This window comes from Microtus oregoni, unplaced genomic scaffold (genome assembly GCF_018167655.1).
Source record: "Microtus oregoni isolate MIOR12 unplaced genomic scaffold, Mior012 000047F_ref0000412, whole genome shotgun sequence".
NCBI classification, from domain to species: Eukaryota; Metazoa; Chordata; class Mammalia; order Rodentia; family Cricetidae; genus Microtus; species Microtus oregoni.
This window is the reverse complement of record NW_024543221.1, coordinates 12,800,305-12,822,866: the sequence shown is the minus strand read 5'-3', so window position 1 is coordinate 12,822,866 and position 22,562 is coordinate 12,800,305. Positions and strand designations below refer to the sequence as shown.

At 46.3% G+C, this 22,562-nt stretch overlaps 1 protein-coding gene across 1 annotated transcript in view; it reads right to left on the bottom strand.

Annotated features, from left to right (window-relative positions):
* Positions 1 to 337: 337 nt before the first annotated feature.
* The window catches only part of Ush2a (usherin), a 669,744-nt gene continuing 647,519 nt past the window's right edge, over positions 338 to 22,562 (bottom strand). Inside the window, 11 exon segments of the mRNA XM_041635252.1 lie at positions 338 to 427; positions 1,271 to 1,492; positions 6,960 to 7,208; positions 11,697 to 11,800; positions 13,931 to 14,040; positions 14,042 to 14,096; positions 19,821 to 19,906; positions 19,908 to 20,043; positions 21,448 to 21,491; positions 21,493 to 21,547; positions 21,550 to 21,664. Of these exon segments, the coding sequence (XP_041491186.1) occupies positions 338 to 427; positions 1,271 to 1,492; positions 6,960 to 7,208; positions 11,697 to 11,800; positions 13,931 to 14,040; positions 14,042 to 14,096; positions 19,821 to 19,906; positions 19,908 to 20,043; positions 21,448 to 21,491; positions 21,493 to 21,547; positions 21,550 to 21,664 (1,266 nt within the window).

Here is a 22,562-nt window from a genome sequence, read left to right as displayed (position 1 = left end):
AGCAGACTTGCTTGGGTTTAACCAGTGGCATCTCATTGCTGATAACAAGTGTGTACCGTCTTGAAATGGCCCGGTGTCACCAGCCGAACCCAGAGAACTGCTTGCTTTATCATCCACAAAACCAGGAGGCAATGCAAGCATCTATCTACATGTTGATAGAATTCCTTATCTGAGACAATCAGAGAAGTAATAGTTCTTAGGTCCTCATAGGAAAAATTGAAAAATTAAAAAAATTTGCTTCTTTGTTGTTTTTCAGCTTTTATGATATGTTGTGATAACTGGAAAAAACAGGGTACAGCCCATGCACCCCAGGTTTCCTTGTTACAACTTCCATTCTTTACAGGTGGGTGTCGGTGAAGGTGGTGTGTTCCTTGGTTACCGAGCTGAAACCCTTGATGGCATTCATTAGTTCCTCTTCGTCCACATACTGAAAAGCAAACCAGTCATTGGTTACAGTACTTCCTGTCAGTAATGTTCACTCCTCACAGTCTCTCACTGTGATATAAAACATATTCAGGGAATTAAAAGCTGCCTACTATGTTCAAGACTGGTATGTGGATTCAGATTTAGACGTTCCTCTAAATTCCCTTCCCTGAAGGAATCACACACACACACACGTGAGCTGCCAGCTAGCTCAGCACACAGCTAGAGATCACACTGTACAAGATCTTAGCCTCTGTGAGCCTCGGTTAACTATAGAGTAGGGAAATTTAGAATCAGTGTATATGTAGTTTTTTATTTAAAAAACTTCATTCAAAAAGAGTAAAAGCCAGGACACAAGCTATTATGCCCTGTTGCTCCCTGCTCTGTGTGCTGCATTTATCAACAGGGTTAATGTTATGATTTCATACAAGCAGTAGCTTGCCAGGGGTTGGCACCATTACAGGGTCCACTGCCTCCTGCACACTGCCCTTTACTAGGACTGGCACACCAAGCAAGCCAAGCTCACGTGGCCATTATTTTCAGTGGTCTCAGTTAAAGTCTATGATCACAGTCCCACAAAAAGACAGCTCCTGTGTCCTTGGTTTGGTCCCACTCACCTCTGACCTTACACTCCTTCTGTAACTGTGGTAACAGCCCTTCCTAGACTGTGTGAGGATTATGTGAAATGTTCCATTTGTGTCTTCATTGTTGCATTAAGTACATTTATATGTTTTAACAAAAAAATCCATTTAACAATCACCCCAGCCATTTAAAACCTACAACATAATTGGGCAGGTGCTATAGGGAGTGCTCAAGGGCCGTGGCATGTGGATAGGAAGCAACTCACCAGTCCACTGCTGTGGCCCATAATAGTTTCCCAGAGCGAGTCATCCGCCAAGCCTTTCTTGTCTGGAATGTCCATGAGCTGGCTGACGCTGCGGTGGAGAGAACCCTGGGTGTAGGCCTGGCTGATTTGGCTTTGACTTGGGATCCTCAGTATGGACACACTTCGGCTGCTCCGAATGCTCAAAGGCGTCCCAGACCGAGGGATTCTGGTGTCAGCCAATCCCTGGAAAGGAAAGCAGCTGTTAGAGATGGGCGGATAACAGAATACTTGAACTTGGGAGCTGTGAGCCCCTGGACTGCTGTGCCTAGCAGTGAACCCAGGGGGCGGGACTGGATTAAGGTACTCTCTAACTATACACTGACATAGAGCCTACCTGTCTCTTCAACTTCTCTTCCCTCTCGTCGAAAGTGAATCTATGTTGTTCATGGTTGCCCAATAGATATTTCATTTTCAGAGTTCTGCACCGGTATAGGAAGTGATCCCTCCTCCTCCTCTCCCCCATATTTACCTTCTTGTAGGAATCTAGAGTCCATAAGTCATCAGCTCTGTCATTACCACCAGCAAGGCAAAAATCTCGCTAATTATAAGATGTGATCTTAGGGTAAATCCTAGCTGACGGAAACAGCCAGTTTCTGATTTAATGTCCCATCAGTGAAATATTTCTGCTTCTCCATGGACAGTCAACACAGCATGCAAAAATCACATGGCATCCGAGCAGCACACAGAGGTACCTCAAAGTGCATGGTGTAACTTTTTAGGGTGACATTGCTGGTCACATCAGATATATCAGCCACAGAGTCAAACTGAGAATAAAAAACAAATGGGTGCATCAATCTTTGTTTAATGCTGTTTCAGGGGTTTAGAGCCAAGATGGCCAAGAAGTACCCTTCACACAGGTCTACCACAGAGAAGAGTTTGAGTCACTAGTGGGAAACTTTAAAGGAGAGAGGATGAATTCTGCAAAGCAAAGTGGTGAGAACCCCAAAGAGCAAGAACAACCAGTTGAAGGTGCCCTAGAGGCTGGAGAGTTGCAGTGTGTGACATTGTCACCAGGGTCCTGGCGTCATGTGAGCAAGTGCCAGTAATGTAGACCATCGCAGCAAACAGCAACCCAAGAGAGACATCCATGATACTTACAGCTCCCCAGCTAGCATTGACAGACCCCCTTCGCTAGCATGGGCAAGGCCTTGCGCTCAGTCTTGGCACAAATTTAAAAAGAGAAACGATTCCTATGAACCAAGGAAGGTACTCTGAGTTGCCCTCCCCAGAACTCAAGCAACAATAACAGCCCCTTCTTGATGACATCTTGGCAGTCAAATAATAGACTCCACACAAAGCGTTGGGCCATTGTGTACCTGCACCTTCCTGGAAGGAAGATTGCTCTCTTAGGATCCTGCAGTATAAAGTCTAGTACCCACTGTGGCAATGAGCTCATGAATTGGGAAGGACCTTTCTACACCACAGTTGGACTGTACTGACTGCTGGAAATGCCTGGTCTCATCCACGCTCACACAGCTAGAGCTGATAAGGTTCCGGAAAAGCCGGCAGGTCGCTCTAGGGACACACCTATCTTTCACCGCCTGTGAGCTAGGGGAGTTCCCGTCTCAGCCAGCAACTTCGGAATAGCAAGGACATGCTAGTTGCATCTGTGCCTTTGGGTGCTAAGCCCCTTGACTACAGAAACATAGTAGCCAGTGGCTCTAACCAGTCAGCACCTGTACTTCATAACAGAATCTATAGACGTTCTCCCTCCTAGTTGGGAATTTTAAGACTGTAGCTATGGGGAGAAAAGGGCTCCCTGGGGATCAGGGCAAGAGTCCGTGTACATCAAATCCTGAACAGTGTTACCCTCACAACAGCTCTCCCTACAGAAACATCTCCTTCCAGTCTCTGAAGCTCCAGGACTTCTAGAGACCAAATTCACAAGCCTCAGAACTGCCCGTATTGGCTTGTGAAACCAGTTTGGCAGAACACATGCCTAAATGAAAATGTTATATACACAGATGAATAGCACAAAGCAATGATGGGACAATGCAGGAGGGAAGCAAGGAATCCACTAAGAGCTAGGAACCATTCAAAGAACCAATCAGGAGTCTCTCATGAATGAAATGAAAAATTATAATTGAACTTCCCACACTAGCAGATGTTAAGATGAAAGTGAACCAAGAATGATGAAACTACCAAGACCTCTAGTGATCTAACACTTGCATTTTGAGACTTAGAGAAAGTGAAGAAAGGGAGAAAGGTGCTGAAAAAAAAACTATTTTATAAAATAATGCCTGACAATTTCCCAGGTGCTGGTGGCGGTTGGGGGTGGAGGGGTCTGTGAAATACTGACTTTCTGGGTAGGACGTAGCTGTTGGCAGTCAAAATTCTAGAATGCATCACTACTATCAGAAGAGTTATAGGCAGTTGGTGGCTGCTGAGAGAGTGAAACATACTCTTATTTGGGGATGTGGCCACTGTAGGTCCATGCCCCACTGGATAGGCCCACACATCCGTGCATATGTGGGCATCACTAGTTGTATTGGGGTTTGTGTTAATAGCAAATTAAAAAGGAAAGCATGAAGTTTCGAAGAAGATTTGGGGAGTGGGGATTAGAGAGATAATGGTGAATGGATATGATCAATATATTGTATAAATACATAAAAACAATATCTTTTAAAAATCCTCAGAGATAGGGATATTCAGATTTATGTCCTAGTCTGAAAGACATCCCAAAGTAGCTTCATCCAGAATAGACCTTAAGGACATATATTGTGTAGTTGACCAAGAATTCTCAAAACATTAAGGGGCTACTCAGATCTATAGCAGGATTTTCACAGAAAACTTACAGCTAGAAGAGAATGATATTACATTTTTAAATTACATTTTTAAAATACAGTTGAGGAAACTAAGTAAAGTCTTTCCCAGATAAGAAGGAACTTAGGGAATTCCAACACTAGGAAATCCTAACTAGAAACGAAGGGATGGTAACTGCTGTCATGAAAATAAGACTCATTGAAATAGCATCCCAAAGATTTAAACTTAGATGCTGCCAAACAAATAAACAAAATAGTTATTAAAATGACAGGAGTAAGTTACTTTATCAATAACATCCTTGCCCATAAATGGATTAAATTCACCAATCAAAAAATATAGATTGGCAGAATTAAGAATTAATTGAAAGTCAGATATAGTGGTATATAATATAAATATATAAGTAAATGGTATCCAGAAGCAGGAGGATTATGAGTTGCAAACTATCTTTGGCATTCCTAGTTATTAAAAAAACAAGAACAAGCCACAAAAATCCTAGAACCCAACTGTATGCTGCCTATAAGAAACTCAATTGCTTTACTATAAAGATCTAACAAGTATACCAAAAATAAAAGTTTGGGAAAAGATATGTCACACAAAATGGGAACCAAAAATGATCTGAGCTTCCTAGTTCAGAGTTGTAATCCCTGGTAGTTGGGGGACTGAAGCAGGTGGATCACAAATTCAAGGCCACCCTGGGCAGACAAAGGAAATCTTAGGAAATCTTATCTTAACCCCCCCCCCAAAAGGGGGTGGGGGAGGACAGATGTGGCCCAGTGGCATAATGTTTTCCTGGTATGTTCAAGGTCTTAGGTTCAGGAAAAGCTGCGTTCATTTCAGATAAAAACAGATACTAAAATCTTTACAAAGAGGCAATTATAGTGAGAAAGGAATCTGTTCAAGGAGATGGCAGAAAAATGTAAATATATGTAAATGTCCTAGTCTGAATGAGAATGGTCCCCAGTTGGTGGAATTGTTTGGAAAGGATTAGGAGGTGTGGCCTTGGTGGAAGAGGTATATCACTTAGGGGGTAGGTTTTGAGGTTTCAAAGCGGGTAGCCATTTCCATTTACTTCCCCACACCATGGTTTTCTCAGCTTGTAAACTCTCCTTTGCTGCTCCAGTGCCATGCATGCCTGCTACTATGTTTCCTGCCATGATGATCATGAACTCTCCAAAACTGTTAAGCAAGCCCCCAGTTAAATCCTTTCTAAGTTTCCCTGGTCATGGTGCTTCTCCACAGCAATAGAAAAGTAACTAAGACAATGCCCAACATGAGACTTTCCAATACAAAGTAAAATTAGCTCTAACGTGAAAGACAGATTAATTCAGTAGGAACTGGACATTTCAACACTCAAACTTCCCCATTGGGCACATCATGCAAATGCAAAATCATCAAAGAAACAGCTGCATTGAACCATACTTTAAAACAAACACTCCTAACAGTTACCGGACATTTCATCCAGCAGCAGCACACAGATTCCCCTCATCAGGATCTTGAGGATAGAGCAGTTAAATCTCAACAAAGCACAGTTCTACTCAGACTGTAGATTAAAACTGCAATCTAAGAATACCAGGGGCAATAGAAACCAGCAACTGGTGTGGAAGCCACAGGATTCTTTCATTTGGGACTGGGAAGATGACTTCACTATAAGGATTGTTCATGGCCCTTAAGGGCCCGAGCTTTGTTCCCAGCTATTACTACAGCTCCAGGGGAATCTAACCCCTGGCCTCTGCAGCCACCTGCACTCACTTACACACAAACACACAAGCATATCTCTAAAAAACATTAAATCTCTCCTCTAAAATATCTTGGATCTGATGATGGCTTTACTGAAAGCATTCAAAGGATAGCTACTTCTCATACTTTGAAAACTATCCCAGAAATTCAAATTGACCAAACTCTTTCAAACTCTTTATGAGGCTAACATTACCTGGGTCCTGAAACCAATACAATAGAGCATACAGTGCTATTGCACACAAAAATAGCTGTAGACTCATATTTCCAATGGACAAAGAAGCAAACATTCTCATTACATATTAGTGATCAAAGTACAAGTTGATGCTTACATACCATAAGACCTGAACCAATATTCCAGCCTGCATGCAAACTGCATAAGATACCAATCTTTAACTCCTTTTAGAAGTCAGCCGGGCGTTGGTGGCACACACCTTTAATCCCAGCACTCAGGAGGCAGAGGCAGATGGATCTCTGTGAGTTCAAGGCCAGCCTGGTCTTCAGAGTGAGTACCAGGATAGGCTCTAAAACTATAGTGAAACCCAGTCTTGAAAAAACTAAGAAAGAAACAAAGAGAGAGAGGGGAAGGGAAGGAAAGGAAAGGAAAGGAAAAAGAACATATTATTAGAAATTGCCTTATAAAATAACATTTCTTTTTTCACATCAAAAAGAACATATACCATGATCAGCTTGAGCTGGTCCCAGGCATGCAAGAATGGTTCAACATGTACAAATGAAAAAAAGTGATATACTGCATCAACAGAAGAAAGAGCAGAAAACCATAAGGTTCATTTTGCAGAAAAGGCATTTGATAAAATTCATGTAAAATTACCAAATAATTGCACACATAATCATACCTCCATAGACTAAAGAGCATTTATAATAAAGGCTATCACATACTCGGGCAAAAGGTAAAAGCTTTCTTTTGGAAAAAGACAATGCTGCCCATCCTTACCACTGTTAACACAGTACTGAAGGGAAGTCATGGCAAGAGCTACTAAACGAAAGGTTAAAGGGTATCTAAATGGGAAAGGACAAGGTTAATTTATCCATGTTTGCATAAATACTTCACCAGAAAGCATTAGAATGATAAGAGAATTTATAAAAGCGAAAAGCAGGTCACACCAGGAAAAAGCTTTCTTTCCCTACATACCACATGGGTTTCCCCTGGTGGGTAGACACTCAGTGGAGTCATTCGTTTCTGAAGAGGCACTAAGGGAGGTCTCTCTCTGATGCATGGCTCCCTGTGGATTTTTCTTTGTAGAATCAGGGACAGGAAAATAGCCAGCAAGATCAGTCCCAGCAAGGCAATCACCACAAAGAACCACAGCTCACTGTAGAACTCTGTGCTCTTGGTCCCTGCTCCCTTCTTTTCTCCAGGAGTTGTCAGCACTAGGTAGGCCTGAAAAACATGGGACAAGAAAAAGATTCTTTCTGTAAGTGGTCTCATGGCTCACGATGCTGCTATTGGAGAGTGAAATGAGTCTCCTGTGCTTGTTTCTAACTATACATGAGCTAGAGCTGGTTTGCAGTGCCACAAGGATAGCACTGCAGATCACTAATACGTTACAGGGATGCAGCAGACAGTCACAGCACTGCAGGTCACCATTGCCTTACAGGGATGCAGTCACAGCGCTGCAGGTCACCATTGCCTTACAGGGATGCAGCCAGCAGTCACAGCACTGCAGGTCACCATTGCCTTACAGGGATGCAGCCAGCAGTCACAGCACTGCAGGTCACCATCGCCTTACAGGGATGCAGCCAGCAGTCACAGCCATGCAGCCTGCAGTCACAGCGCTGCAGGTCACCATCGCCTTACAGCCATGCAGCCTGCAGTCACAGCGCTGCAGGTCACCAATATGTTACAGGGATGCAGCCAGCAGTCACAGCACTGCAGGTCACCATTGCCTTACAGGGATGCAGCCAGCAGTCACAGCGCTGCAGGTCACCATTGCCTTACAGGGATGCAGCCAGCAGTCACAGCGATGCAGCCAGCAGTCACAGCACTGCAGGTCACCATTGCCTTACAGGGATGCAGCCAGCAGTCACAGCGCTGCAGGTCACCATCCCCTTACAGTCATGCAGTCACAGCGCTGCAGGTCACCATCGCCTTACAGCGATGCAGCCAGCAGTCACAGCGTTGCAGGTCACCATCGCCTTACAGCGATGCAGCCAGCAGTCACAGCGCTGCAGGTCACCATCGCCTTATAGTCATGCAGTCACAGCACTGCAGGTCACCATTGCCTTACAGGGATGCAGCCAGCAGTCACAGCGCTGCAGCTCACCATCGCCTTACAGCGATGCAGCCAGCAGTCACAGCGCTGCAGGTCACCATCGCCTTATAGTCATGCAGTCACAGCGCTGCAGGTCACCATTGCCTTACAGGGATGCAGCCAGCAGTCACAGCGATGCAGCCAGCAGTCACAGTGCTGCAGGTCACCATTGCCTTACAGCCATGCAGCCTGCAGTCACAGCGCTGCAGGTCACCATCGCCTTAAAGCCATGCAGCCTGCAGTCACAGCGCTGCAGGTCACCAATATGTTACAGGGATGCAGCCAGCAGTCACAGTGCTGCAGGTCACCATCGCCTTACAGGGATGCAGCCAGCAGTCACAGCACTGCAGGTCACCATCGCCTTACAGGGATGCAGCCAGCAGTCACAGCGCTGCAGGTCACCATTGCCTTACAGGGATGCAGCCAGCAGTCACAGCGATGCAGCCAGCAGTCACAGCACTGCAGGTCACCATCGCCTTACAGGGATGCAGCCAGCAGTCAGTGCTGCAGGTCACCATCACCTTACAGGGATGCAACCAGCAGTCACAGCCCTGCAGATCACCAATACATTACAGGGATGCAGTAAGCAGTCACAGCGCTGCAGGTCACCATCGCATTAGAAAGGTGCTTGGTAGTCATGAGACAGTAAACTGGATTTGGAGACATCAGATCTTCTCATTTGTGAATGTCAGCAGCCCATTCTAACAATTTCCCCGTGCCTTGTCACCTGCCCTATAATCACCCAAAGCTCTGTAAAATCGGCATCTCAAATGCACTGGGGGTGTGTCCTATGGAGAGAAGTAGCAGTAAGACCACTTCCTGGATCTGTTTGTGTGCCATCGTTGGTGTTATCGAATTAGCCCACAGCCAGTCAAAGCTCGCATTCAGGGAGGGTTCCAGTTGGGATCTGTGTGGAATGCTTGCTCTCTCGCTGGGACAGTGACAGGTAACTAGATCATCAAGGTTCTTGTGTCACCAGTGGGCAAATCCATTATTGAGTCTGTGGCTTAGCAGGCTGTTGAGAGGTGGGCCTGGTCGGAGGAAGTAAGTCGCTGCAGGCATGGCTTGAAGGGTGTACTTGGTCCAGACCCATTTGTCTCTGCTTTGTGGTTGCCATGAGGTATGAGACAAGCTTCTATGCTCCGTCACATGCTTCTCACCACAGTGTTTAGCCTCAGACTCGGGGACAAGAGGGCCATGTCACTGTGGATGGAAATCTCTGAAACAGGATTCCCAAATAGCCTTCCTTGACGTTGATTTTCTTGGGTCTTCTGCTGCACTGAAGGAAAGCTAAATAACACGAGGAGAAGTTAGGATTTCTGAATATGGAAATTAAGTAGTCGTAGGATTATCTGATCTTCTGTCTGGGGGACAGAAAGGGGCACACGGGAAAGGCGGCTATGGGGTCCCTACTGAAGAGTATAAGGCAGTGTAATCATGCCACCAGGCTGGATAACTGAGAGGGAGAGGATCTTAGATCAGCTACCCATCCCCTCACTGAGAACAGCTTCGAGGCTCACAAACTGTCAAACAGCCACCGTGGCTGGCCAGAATCTGAAAGCTGAAGCCCCGCCCTCTGAATGCCAATGCTATTAGCAGAGGATAAGCTGAGGGTGTGGAAATCTCTGCTCCTGGGACACCTCCCTGATTCCAGGAGATCAGGACCAGAGAGTAGGGAAGACATACCAGGGCCTTGTATAAGGGTGACGCAAACTAAGTTTGAACCCTAAGAGGTGGCTACACCTCTGTGAGCCCAACTCTACTGATCAGTGACATAGTTTGAAAAGTCACTGACGCTCCGGGCCTCTTCTCACATCTGAAATCAAAAGTTGAAGACAAAGCTCCAGCAGGTTAACAGCCTCTTCACAGCCAACCGGCGTGTGGTGTTGGGAAATGGAACTGTGGCTGTGTACAAGAAGGGTTAAGTTCCTGTGTGTGTGGCATGGGGCTGGGACCCCAGAGACTGATCCGATGGGCTATGTGTGCTCTTTGCTCAGGAGTACGTGCGGAATGAAGGGCAGGGTGCCCGAGGGGAACCTCAGAGGGGAAAGCTCACAGCAGTAGGAGACACAGTTCCTGCCTCTTCCCCTGCTCGGAGGCTGCCTCCAGGCAACGGAGCAGGAACTCTTTAGAAATTATATCACAAAAATTAAAACTGACTAGAGAAATCGGCTGAGCAGCACACCCCTGAGCCGGCACAGTCCACAGTTTCTCCCCCATGCTCTGCCAAAAGCTCGCCTCCAGACGAGAGAGCCACCCTCAGCCCAGGGTCCACAGTGGGAAATTCCATCTGTACTCACAAGCTGACTGGAAGTTCTGCCCTATGACAAAGGCTGAAACGGGATCGCCTGGCCTTCCCTCTTTCTTTCAGACTACACTTTTACTTTAGGGTTCCTGCGTTGCTCATCCAGTGCCAGAGGTGTAGTCAGGGGATGAGTTCTGGTGGGGGGAGCTGGATATAAAGAAACCTGGTCTTGATGTGCATGCGGTATGGACCAGTCAGCAGGTGCTGCTGGGTCCCAGTGTCACAGCCACCAGACAGGACATCTTTAAATGACACAATCCCCATGCCCTCCCTTCTGTGTGTGTCGGCAACCCTAGGATCTGTGTAATTAGCACACGGAGCCAAAGAAACACAGTTGAAGAAAATGTCTGGGGCCCAGAGTTGGTAGGAAAACCACATTTGGGCAAGTGAGCAACACAATGTTAGAACACTCCTGAGTAAATCCCTATGTCCTCCACTGTCCGACTGGGCAACTGGATTTTTTTTATCAAATGAAGCCTTTTCTGTCTCACAGCTCTGAATAAAATGAGATTAGCTATATTGCAGGGACCATGTTAAGTCTGAGATATATGGTATACCCAAATAAACATAGCATGGAAATGGGATACCTAGTGTGTGTGTGTGTGTGTGTGTGTGTGTGTGTGTGTGTGTGTGTTGGATGGAAACACGCAGACATCAGAGGACAGCCTTGTGTGTCAGTCCTTGTAGTTTGCTAGCTGTCCTGTGAGCTTCTGGGGACTCTCCTGTCCCCACTTCTCATTTGGCCTTGGAAGCACTGAGATTGCAAACTATGCTACCCTATGTGGCTGTACGTGGGTTCTGGGGACTCACACTTAGGCCCTCGTGAATGTGTGCTAAGTGCCTTCCTCACTGAGCCACCTCCTTGGCCCTTACGTCATCATACCTTGAGAAGGATGCAGACAGAAAGGTCCCCAGTTCACCGTTTTAGGCTCCGACTCCAGTACCTCATTTGCCCCTCAGGATGTGAATTGACCACCCACTGTCGCCCATCTTCTCATCTTCCCTAGAGCCCTTCTCTACTACCTTTCTGTATATGATATCATGAGAGTCTTCAGATAAAATATTTGTTCAGAAGAGAGGTTTAGTCCTGTCTCTCTGATGTTTGCCACACACTCGACAACTCACTGCCTTGGCTTTTGAAAATAATATGAACTCCCTGTCTAATAGGAGTTTCATCAGGATCTGTAAAGTGTTCTTCCTTCTTCTTTCTAATTTTAATGGCACCCTACAGTTTCTGCAAAAAGAGGCTACAGTGAACGTGTAGACGTCCGCCTGGCCCTGGAGGAAAGTGAGTAGCTGCTACACTGAACACAAGACAAGAGAAATGCTTACCACATCCAGTAGTGGCGTCGTACCGGAACAATGAAGTCCTAACACTTCCGATGTCTGTTGTGCAGGTGACCTGAAAGAAGAAAGCTAGACAAAAGAAAGAACCGGTCAATCTCTAGTGTGAGCACCAGCTAACAGGTGTCATTGGGAAAGAGCAATGAAAATGAGACTCCAGAGCAAACTGAGTGCTAATGTCACATGTGATGATCAGTTCTGATGGTGGGGGGTGGTTAGGATGGCATTAACTAATGTGGGAAGAAAGTGGGTGGTGCCATTTCCATTTCCTGGTTTTGGGTTCTGGCCCTTAGAAGGGTAGAGCAAGCTGCTGAGTATCATCCATGCATCCATTCATTCTCTCTGCTTTAGACTGCCCGAAATGTGAAATGTGACCAACCATTCATTTCATGCCCCTGCTGCCTTGACCTCCCCTCAGTGATGGACTGGAACCTGGACCCGTGAGCTGACACAAGCCTTCTCTCCCCTTAACTCCCTCTTGTTACAGTATCTTTGTTTTCATCACCGCAACAGAAGCGACTAGGATGCTGGTTTTGATGCCCCTGCTTCTGCAAAGGCGTACGACATCCCAGCAGTGACTGTTCCTAGAGCAAGGCTGCTGCAAAGGAGGGGCGCAGTGAAGAGGCTCGCCACATGCTCTTGCCATGTGCTCCTGCACCACAGACCCAAAGCTGTGCCAGCAGACAACAAGTGAGAGCCATCTACGAGCCGGAATAAAAACCTTCTCTTGGGCCTGTGTTAGAGCAATGACAAGCTAATACCTAATATGCATATTTCTAATTAAAAAGTCAATCAGCGGAAGAGCTGCATAATGGCAGCATATCCGTAAGGGTGGAGTGGGAGATCTGAGCTTCTACCTGGGCAGCAAAGCATCACCGAGTCAGAGGAGTCACAGCCCACAGATGAGCGGATCTTGCTCCGCAGTGGGTCTACACCTTTTCCTTGAAGGGCAGCTCAGAAGGAAACTTGGGAATCCACGATCCAAGTTCCTGTGTCAATTGCCAGGACCCTGTGCCTCTTTCAAGGTCACACAGATGGTCCGAGGCCTGCTCAGGTAGAACCCAGATCTGCCAACTGTCGGGCCATCTTCTTTCTATAGCAGGCTGCCCAGGTGGCCAAGAGCTGTGACGGGGTGTTGTGGCTCACTCAGGGGGGTGTTGTGGCTCACTCAGGGGGAAACTTGGTATCTTATCCGTCAGCTGAAACAGGTTTCTCAAGGACCCAAATGCTCCTGGGTTGATTTATATATAAATCCGATGTACCTTTCAAATGATTCTGTATCCACCAGCCGTGTGACCACACAGGTAACTTCAAAATCTGAAGCACCTTGTGGCGCCTTTCTTATTCCAACTGAAAAACTGAGACAAAGAAGTAATGCGACTGGAGACGGGGATGGAGTAGAATCCTAGAAGAAAAGGGGGTCCGTGCGAGGATTGATCCTATGAGGTTTGAGGAGCCCCTCACCCAGGGATCTGGGGATGGAGATGGTCCTTGTGTGCTCTGGTATCGTTTTTGTTACTTTGATAAACACTATGACAAAAGCAAACCGGAGAGGGAAGGGTTTATCGGGCTCTTACTTCCCGGTTACCCTCCATCGTTGGGGAGTGAGAGCACGGACTGAAGTAGAACTGTGGCAGAGTATCGTTTGCTGCCTTCTTCCCTCTGGCTTGCTGAGCAGTTGTTCAGTATGGCCTGTGCCCCTGTGCCTAGGAATGGCACCTCTACATGGCACTTGTTCCTACATCAGGAAAATCAAGCAATCAAGGAAATGCCCCACGGACATGCCCAAGCTTGGACGGGCCAAGCTGATGAAGGCAATCCTTACAATGAGGATCCCTCGTCCCAGATGAGTCTCAGGTGTTCCAAGTTGATGGTGAAAACTGACCAGCACACCGATGACGGTGTTGTTTGCAAGTGGGGGGATAGCAAGGAACCCCGTAAGTTTTCAGCGTGTTCACCGCGTTAGCTTATTGCGGTTTGTCTTGTGAAATGAACCTGCCCGCTGGGAGACAGCACTGCCCCTGGAAGTATCCAGTAACAAACAGGAAGGAGACACATATTTAATCTGACTGTAAGATTTCTACACCAGAGGCCACATAAACCAAGGAACTTTGATGCCAAATCTTTTCAGGTTGCCTTTCTGGTTTAACATCTCATAAATCTGGGAACACCTTACACAGAACGGAACGTGAGTTACTGACTTTTGAGTAACTGTCTTTGGTGTGTAAAGGGCGGTGTCCAGGTCACTGTACACCCATTGTCCTCTGTCAGTGACCATGTATTCCTATAGCTGGCCATTCGGGAGGGAAGTTGACACACACTGTGGATTCATCGCTGTCCACTGAAGACAGGGCTTGGTACTGAGGCTCTATGGGAAGCAAAGCACAGCTCGATGGATGGATGCACAGGGTGCTTTAAGAAGAGTGTAAACAACAATATATGGAATCAGCCACCCAACCAACCAAACAGAAACAACCCTGGGTGTTGCTAGAAACCCACTAAAAATAATAAACTGGTGTGGGAGGCAAGAAGACAGCCAATCAGAACACGTGTGAAATGCAGACTCAGCAGCTTTGGCTGCTTCCGATCAATGGAGACCACTATTTTATAAATAAAACTATTAACATACATGGGTTTGCTTAGCAACATAGCCCGGGGCTCATATTTTGCTGCATTTTCCCCTCTTTTAACGGATAAAATGTCCTTAATACTATTAACTATAGTGCATGGCTATTTTTCATATCAAATCAATATTTATTGCTATGAAGCCCCAAGGACTAGATGAAGTCAATTTTTTTTTTTTTTTTTTTTGCACCAAACCAAACTGCTTAGACGGTGAATTATGTCCTTTGGGCACCCATTCATTTTTAAAGGTTTTTCTTGAACTGTTAGTTTGTTTTCTAAGCTAGTTAAAAGACCTTGCAAACAGCAATCCGAGCATAATAATTTACTCTCTGACTAATCAATCAATAGTGGAGCACATTAGTATAGAATCAGGCTGGGCTCTCCTAAGTATGATGTCAGTTCTAGAAGCAAGTTGGTGTGCGTTTTACAGGGTGTTCTCTTAAAGAAATCTTGACTGCAGCTTGCCCTTAATGTAAACACATTGTTAAGGGAACAACTGGAGTCCCTAACATATCACCTTTCAGGGTGGAAGAGATCTCCTTCAAGAGACCTTGTTTTCTCCAAAATAATCAAGATATTTATAAGTCATTAAGATCTATGTATATTCTCAGTTAGCTGTTAAGAAAGGAAAGGTGTGAATATATTGACTACATTACTGAAGAGACATTATAGCAAAGTAAGGGATAATTACGTTTTGTAACATGGTTTAGATCCCAAAGACAGTGTTGCAGGATATATGTGTTTGAGTTAATTAAATAAAATCAACCTTAGGTAAGGAGGCGAATCCAGCAACTACTTGACAGAAAGTAACCATAGAGAGTCAGAGGGGGTTCAGAAAACAGACAGAGACACACATAGGCAGTAGGAGACAGGGACTTTGAGTGTGGCAGTGCTTTTGACTTTGGAATGATGGAAGACATTCTGAGATGCTGGCAAAGAGAGAAGATCAGCTAGTTGCTCCTCAACCTCTCTGAGCTAGCAGGTTTTCACACCCCAGCCTCTGACTCTTGAGTCTTTATTGGTAAATTGAACAATAGAGATTTAGTTCAAAACTTACATTTGGTGGCAGGGGCAGGAGGCAGATCCAGTGGCATGTAGAACTCTCACTGAGCTGCTGCCTGGCCTGAAAAGTGGGCAATTCCTGGCTGAAACAGCAGTAGATTCAGGTGCAGCCGCTGTGCTGGCAGAAAAACATATTGGTACCCCATGTGGGCTTGTCAATCAAATTAGCATTTCTAGGAATCAAACTCTCTGAACTTGACTATATTTACAGGACAATAAATGCTATAATTCTTAACATTTTTCATATTATTACATATTTACTGTTATCCATCCACCTAGGATTCTGTGCCCTATTGTAGCAGAACGACGGATCATCCACCCCCCATCCCCTCTCATCTGTGCCCTGAGTGCTGCCTTGCTATAACCTGGAACCCTCCATGATGGGAGCATCGACCACAGGAGTGGGCAAGCACATTTTTCTCATGGCAGGACTGGCTGTTCTACTGTTTCTACTGTTCTGCTCCCCACCGAAAGCAGCCTAGGCAGAGACTGGATATGTCCCCAAGCCCTTGAGTGAGCATGAATGTGCTCTCATACCCTCTACGACTGCCCACACTGCTTAAAGTCATGTTCTAGTTTGTGCTCTCCGATCCGTGTTTTCTTGCAGGGTACATAATGAGCTATATATAGCACACTGGTGTTTAGAGACCCACATTTTAGTCATTCCTTGCAAGTTTTCATATCTATGGATTCAGTACAGAATTGAGAGGACCTCTCTCCTTAGTGTTGGTCTAGTATTTAGATGTTTCTTCCCTGGGAAGGAAGGATAGCAAACAAAGTAGGAAGCAGGGGAAAATGGATGTTTTTGTTCACTTTGCTCTTTCAGTGCAAAAGCAGAATAGCAACCTTCAGGACTCAAAGAATTGGTTGTACCCTCCATCCCTCATCTGGATGCTCCTTGGCTTTCTGGCCAATACTGACAGGATAGCTGCCTCATGGGCACATCATAAAGGGGGCTGTAAATTTAGACAGCAGACACTGAGAGTTGCCACAGTATGCTCTGATTATCATATTGACAGCAGGAACCTAAATGTTGTCCATAGAAATGAGAAATGATATTTTGGAGGAGTCTAAGGTACCTTGCCAAGGACCGGAACAGAGAAAGTGTGGGTCAGAGAATGAATTAGGAATGGTTCAGGTAGGAAGTGACCCTTGCTAATCAGCCTTCATTTGGGACTGTAGTCTTTAAGTGAGTGAACCCTACTGAAGAGGGAAGAGGGACAAGGAAGGACTTAAGCAAAAGGAGGAAAGGGAAAGTAGTAGAAAGGCTTGGAGCCAGGTTTACAACCAAGACAAGAAAACCAACTGATAAGACTATCCCCAGGGGCAAGAGGCGACCTGGAGGTGCTTGTCATGAGAACTAGAATTACCCAGAACATTCCCGGATAGTCAATGAGGGAGCCAAGGTGGGGGGAGGGTGTTGAAACACAGGTCCTGTAGTCATCAATATGGAGGTCAAGGACAAACCGTGGGGAAGTAGAAGGGTCTGGGGAAGGGACAAATGGAGATGCTCATGTAAATTGATCTTTGGAAAAGGGTTGTGGTGCCAGGAGAGGGAACCAGGCTTATTAGCATCAGGAGAGAAGTGGCTTTCCAGCCAGGTGTACACGGAGGGGACCGGGTATGGTCTCAGGCTCAGGCTGAAGGTAGATAAGGTCAGATGCAGGCACACGTCTGCCTTGGGTGAAGTGGAGAGCATCTGACTTGTGATTCCTCCCAGCCTCTGCGAAGTTAGCAGTGGAGATCAGGTCTGGCTGTGGGTGTGTGCAGAGCAAGTGTGAAAGACCCTCCCATACTTGAAAGACCCCCGTGCCCACGTACTATGTTAAACTCTGCTGAAAATTTAGCTGCCCCCCCGCCAGCCGATGCTAAAACTGGTTATCTATGGGTTGCAGACTCACTGACTGGGCTAAGAAGAGGGAATACTCCACCCCCCCCCCCAAGACATTCTATCTAAACTGTCAACTCGCTGCAGGGTGCTCTATCTAGCTTTGTGGTTTTTCAGGACTGAGGAGAGGGAATACTCCACCCCCAAGACATTCTATCTAAACTGTCAACTGGCTGCAGGGTGTTTTATCTGTCTTTATGGTTTTTCGGGGAAATTCGAGAATAGACATGGGGCCATTCCCAGAATGAGCTAAGCCCACCAATTTGAGAGCCAATGAAATGCTTGTGCTATACTACCCTCTTATGTAATCATTTTTCCCTATAAATATGGCTGTTTGAATTTGCCCAGTGTGCTCAGTTGGCGTAAGCTGCTGGTGCACCCACAGGCTCCTATGTAATCAATAAAGACACCTCTTGCTGATTGCATCTGTTGGCCTGAATTATTGAGTCTGGGGGATTTCTCCCACCACCCTTGAAAACGAGGGTCTTTCAGATGGAGGCTTGCGTGAGTTAGGTAGGAGAGGAAGATGTTCAAGTGACCTGGGAACAGGAATGCTGAGGGGTGGTGGGCCGTTGAGCATAGTGGTGATGGCTTTCTATCATCCCACTCGCTACTCTTGGGGTCTGCCCTGTCACTCAGGTCAGCTCAAGGTCAAGGTCAACCTGCGGTCTAGGTCTAGGTCTAGCAGCTCACGTGAATGTCCCCTGGAATTCTAGAATACAATCCACAGACTTTGAAATTGCCAAAGGCTTTTAAGTGACAATGGTTTTAAATGACAGAAAGAATACAAACCAAATATTGTCAAGTATAAAAAGCCAAGTGTGAGCTCGCCTTTAATCCCAGCATGGGAGGCAGAGGCAGGCAGATCTCTGTGAGTTCGAGGCCAGCCTGGTCTACCAGAACTAATTCCAGGACAGGCTCCAGAGCCACAGAGAAACCCTGTCTCAAAAAAACAAAAACAAAAACAAACAAAAAAGCCAAGTGTGAAAATTTTAGTTATGCTATGATTTCAGATACAATAAAAACCATATAAGTAGAGAAGAATGGGGTGACCAACTCAACCATCGACAGCTGTTGTCTCTAAGTGGTGGGATTCCTGGTAGGACTGGCTTCCTGTTTATGTAACCCCTTGGGTACACGGGCCTCCCAAGGAGGAGTCCTGGGTTCAGCCTGATGTTGGGTTCTTGATTTATTGGAATTCTGAGTAAGTTTTGAACCAGGAACTCTGTATTTTCATTTCTTATTGCATCCCACAAATTATGTTTCTGCTTCTGGTAGTGATGTTATTCCCAATACCTTTCCTAACTTTCATGTGTGTGTGAGCATGTGTGAAGAGCAGCACAGTTGTTTGGGTGTGTGTACCTGCTGTTATGCCCAGATCAGAGTCCCCCCCAAAGCCAACTAGGAAACCAAGTCCTGTATGTAAAAGCACAGAGCCTTTCTTCTTAAATAAGTTTGCAAACTTGGATTCTCAGAGTTTGTTTTTTCTAGTAGCAAAAGTAGGGGTGAGGGATTTCTAAGGTTCTGTACCCCTGATTGGCTGACATTTGTCTAGGGGTGTCCTGGTGAAAAGCAATGGGGGTGTATTGGCAGGTGGTTCTATCTGCAATGGTTGGAATGTTAGGAATTTTCTTTGGATGGTCTGTTCCTGGGTGGTGCAAGCTTATGGCTTTTCCTGGAACCTGGTTCTGCTGGGTATGACAGCTGTGTGGCCTGAGCCCCACATGTGGCCAGGCAGCCCTAGGCCCCACATGGCCTGGGCCCCATTATGTGTGGCCAGGATGCCCTGGGACCCACAAATGCGTCTAGGGAAAGCAGAGGTTAACGGTGGTAGTGCTGGTAGGCTGTCTCAGGCTCTGTTCCCCTGTTTTTTGAGTCAAAAACTCTGACTGACTTGGAGCTCACCGAATAGGTATGACTGGCAGCAAACCTCAGAAACCTAGGTGCCTCCCCAGTGCTAGGACAAAGAGTGTGTCACTCCATCTAGGGTTTTTCCATGTGGGTTCTGGAGACCTGCCTGAGGTTCTCAGGCTTTCTATGATTGAGCTATCTGCCCAGCCCTAATTTTCATTTAAGTATGTGCCTGTACGTGTGTGTGTATATATATTAGGAATGGAAGTTATTTTATAGAAATCTAATTAATTGGCTAACAGTTCATTGCATGTCCATCTTATGATCTTCTTGACATGCCATATCTCACTGCTTTGGGGAAGTGCATGGATAAAGGGAGGGGAAGCATCTCTGAGCAGTGGGCTTAGCCAGGCATGGTGGAACACCTGTAATCCCAGGGTTTGGGAGATGGAGACAGGAAAATTGCTGCAGGCTTGAGGCCAGCCTGGTCTACATAGTAAGTTCCAGACCAGCCTGGACTGCCGACTTGCCCTGGTTTTTCTCTGGTTGTCACCTACACGGTGTCTCAGTGGCAGCCCATGCCACCGAACACAGGCCTTACAGTCCCACTGACATCCCCGTTCTCACGCGGGATCTCCTGTGCCAGGTCCCGGCCATAGTACTCACTTCCTTTCCTGGTGGTGAAGCTGGTCCCTGTGGGACCCGCGGAAGTCATGCTTCCCGCCTCACTATGGACCACACTTGCGCCCTGGAGGCTGCCACTCTATCAGGTCGGCTCTATGTCCAGGGCCCCGATACTTCATCTCTGTGTGGCTGGGAGGGCAGGGTGGGGCCGAGTCAGGAGGACAGGGCTGGCACAGCTGCAGGTCATAGCTGGAGCAGTCAGGGTCTGGAGAAAGGAGACAGGCCATGAATCTGATTATCCGCCACTTTTCAGAAGTTGATTATATTTTGAGGAGAAGACACTTTTGCAATCTCGTTGAAAATTCCATTTTCAGGAGATGTGGCTTTCAGGAACCCTGCACTGCTACCACAGGGAATGAGAAGTGAAACACTGGAGAAAAGGAGTGGAGTTACACCAGATGCATGCAGTGCCTGCAGAGGCCAGAAGAGGGCGTAAGAACCACTGACAAGGAGTGTAAACCGCCGTGTGGGTATTAGGAATTGAACCCAGGTCGACAAAGAGTAGCCAGTGCTCTTAACTGTCGAGCCGTCTCTCCAGCCCCATCTCCACCCCAATTTTTTGGGACAGCATCTCTCACCGGCCTGGAATTCCCAAGTAGGTTAGGCTGACTGTCCTAGGGCTCTACCTACCTCTGCCACCTTAGCACTGGGGTATCTAAGTGTGTGGCCACCACCCTGGGCTTTCTATGTGAGATTTGGGGATCAGACACAGGTTCCCATGCTTGCATGGCAAGCATTCTACCAATTGAGCCGTTTCTCCAGCCTCACGAGTAGTCATTTTCATTGATAAAGAGCAGATGTTTGGTTCTCTATAGAGTGATGGAGGTGGGTCTTGTATCTTATCTGTTGCTTTCATTGGTTAACTAATAAAGAAAACTGCTTGGCCTGATAGGACAGAAAATTAGGTAGGCGGAGTAGACAGAACAGAATGCTGGGAGAAAGAAGCCGAGTCAGGCAGTCGCCATGATTCTCCCACTCCAGACAGATGCAGGTTAAGATCTTCCCTGGTAAGCCACCTCATGGGCTACACAGAATATTAGAAATGGGTTAATCAAAGATGTGAGAATTAGCCAATAAGAGGCTAGAACTAATGGGTCAAGCAGTGTTTAAAAGAATACAGTTTCCATGTAGTTATTTCGGGTAAAGCTAGCTGTGTGGAGCTGGGCGGGAACGCAGCCCACTGCTCATATTACAACAACAGAGGATTAGAATATAGGAAATCCCCTTTCCTCCAGATTACTCTGAATGAAGACTTTTTGTTCTTCGAGACACTGACCTTCCTGACATTTTAACTTAGGTCAGGGCAATTCCCAGCTAAGCACAGAGTTCTCTTTTGCTCCAGATGAGGACTGCAGAGTGTATGGTCCAGAGAACCCTTGAGGGAGCATCTTCTTTAGTGACTGCAAACACAAAGCATTGTCCCTCTGGCTTCAGGATGCTTTTGTTGGTCACCTTTCTCTCAGCTGGTTTTATGGCTAACACGTTCAAGTAACATAACTGCTCAAATGAATTTTTTTCTGTATGCATCTATTTTGTAACCTTTGGGGGCCTGCTGGCTGGTTATGCACCTCTGTGGCAGGTCTCCTTTCCGTTTAGTTATCTCTTCCACTGACACCAGCAGGGAGCTGAGGGGGCGTCCACTGGAAGGACTGGTGTGTGCACCTGAGGTGGAGACAGCCCCAAGGGTGGGGCAGCGTGAGGCCTCAGCTTGCTGTTGGCCCTCTACTGCAGCCGCTGAAACCGGTGCAGGCCTCAACTGCAATGGTATATGTGGTGGAGGGTCTCAGGTCACAAAGGGTCTGCTGCATGGCTGTGCCTTCAGAGAGCTGCAGGAGCGAGGACCAAATGGGACAGTGTCATGAGTCAGAGATGGTGTGCCTCTTTCTCTGAATGGAAGCCTGTGTTAGGTACTTTGAGACAAGGAATAACCCTGCTCTGAATGGAACCCCACACTAGGTATTCTGGGAGAAGCCATTCCCTGCTCTGAATGGAACCCCACACTAGGCATTCTGGAAGAAGCAATAACAGGGTTTCTCTGTGTAACAGTTCTAGCTGTCCTAGAACTAGCTCTTATAGACCAGGCTGGCCTTGAACTCGCAGAGATCCATCTGCCTCTGCCTCCCCATTACTGAAATTAGAGGTGTGTGCCACCACTGCCCAGCTTTGTGCTAACTCTTCTAATGGCCAACCCCGATGGAGGGGAAGTTTAAAATATAGAGTTCAGGGGAAGTTAGATGCAACAGGAAAGAGGGGACAAGGTGGACTATCTCTTCCCTAACCTTAGGAATGTACTAGAAAATGGAACCAAATATACAAAAACTGGGTTGGATTCAATGACTTTCAAAAGGACTTCTTTATAACAAAATGAAATAAAAAAAATCATAATCTGTATTGAATTATATTTTTATCACTAAATTTTATATTCTACTGCAGTAACTTGTAAGGAACTTACATTTCTAGAATGTGCTGGAACCCATGTCAGAGGCGGGTATAGACATTTAATGTGTAAGCCTCCCTTCCTCTCAGGGCTGGTTTTGCAAAGCTATTTGTCTTTGTAAAACTACAAACTTCTGATTTATATAGAGCAAACTTTTGACCTCATTTGGAAAAGAAGCACTTAGAAGCTGGAGATTAATTTCCACATAGACATAAGGAAAATAATTAAGGAGCTAGCTGCTATTTTCTAAAATGCATACAATGCACTCCAAATAGAAATTATTTGGG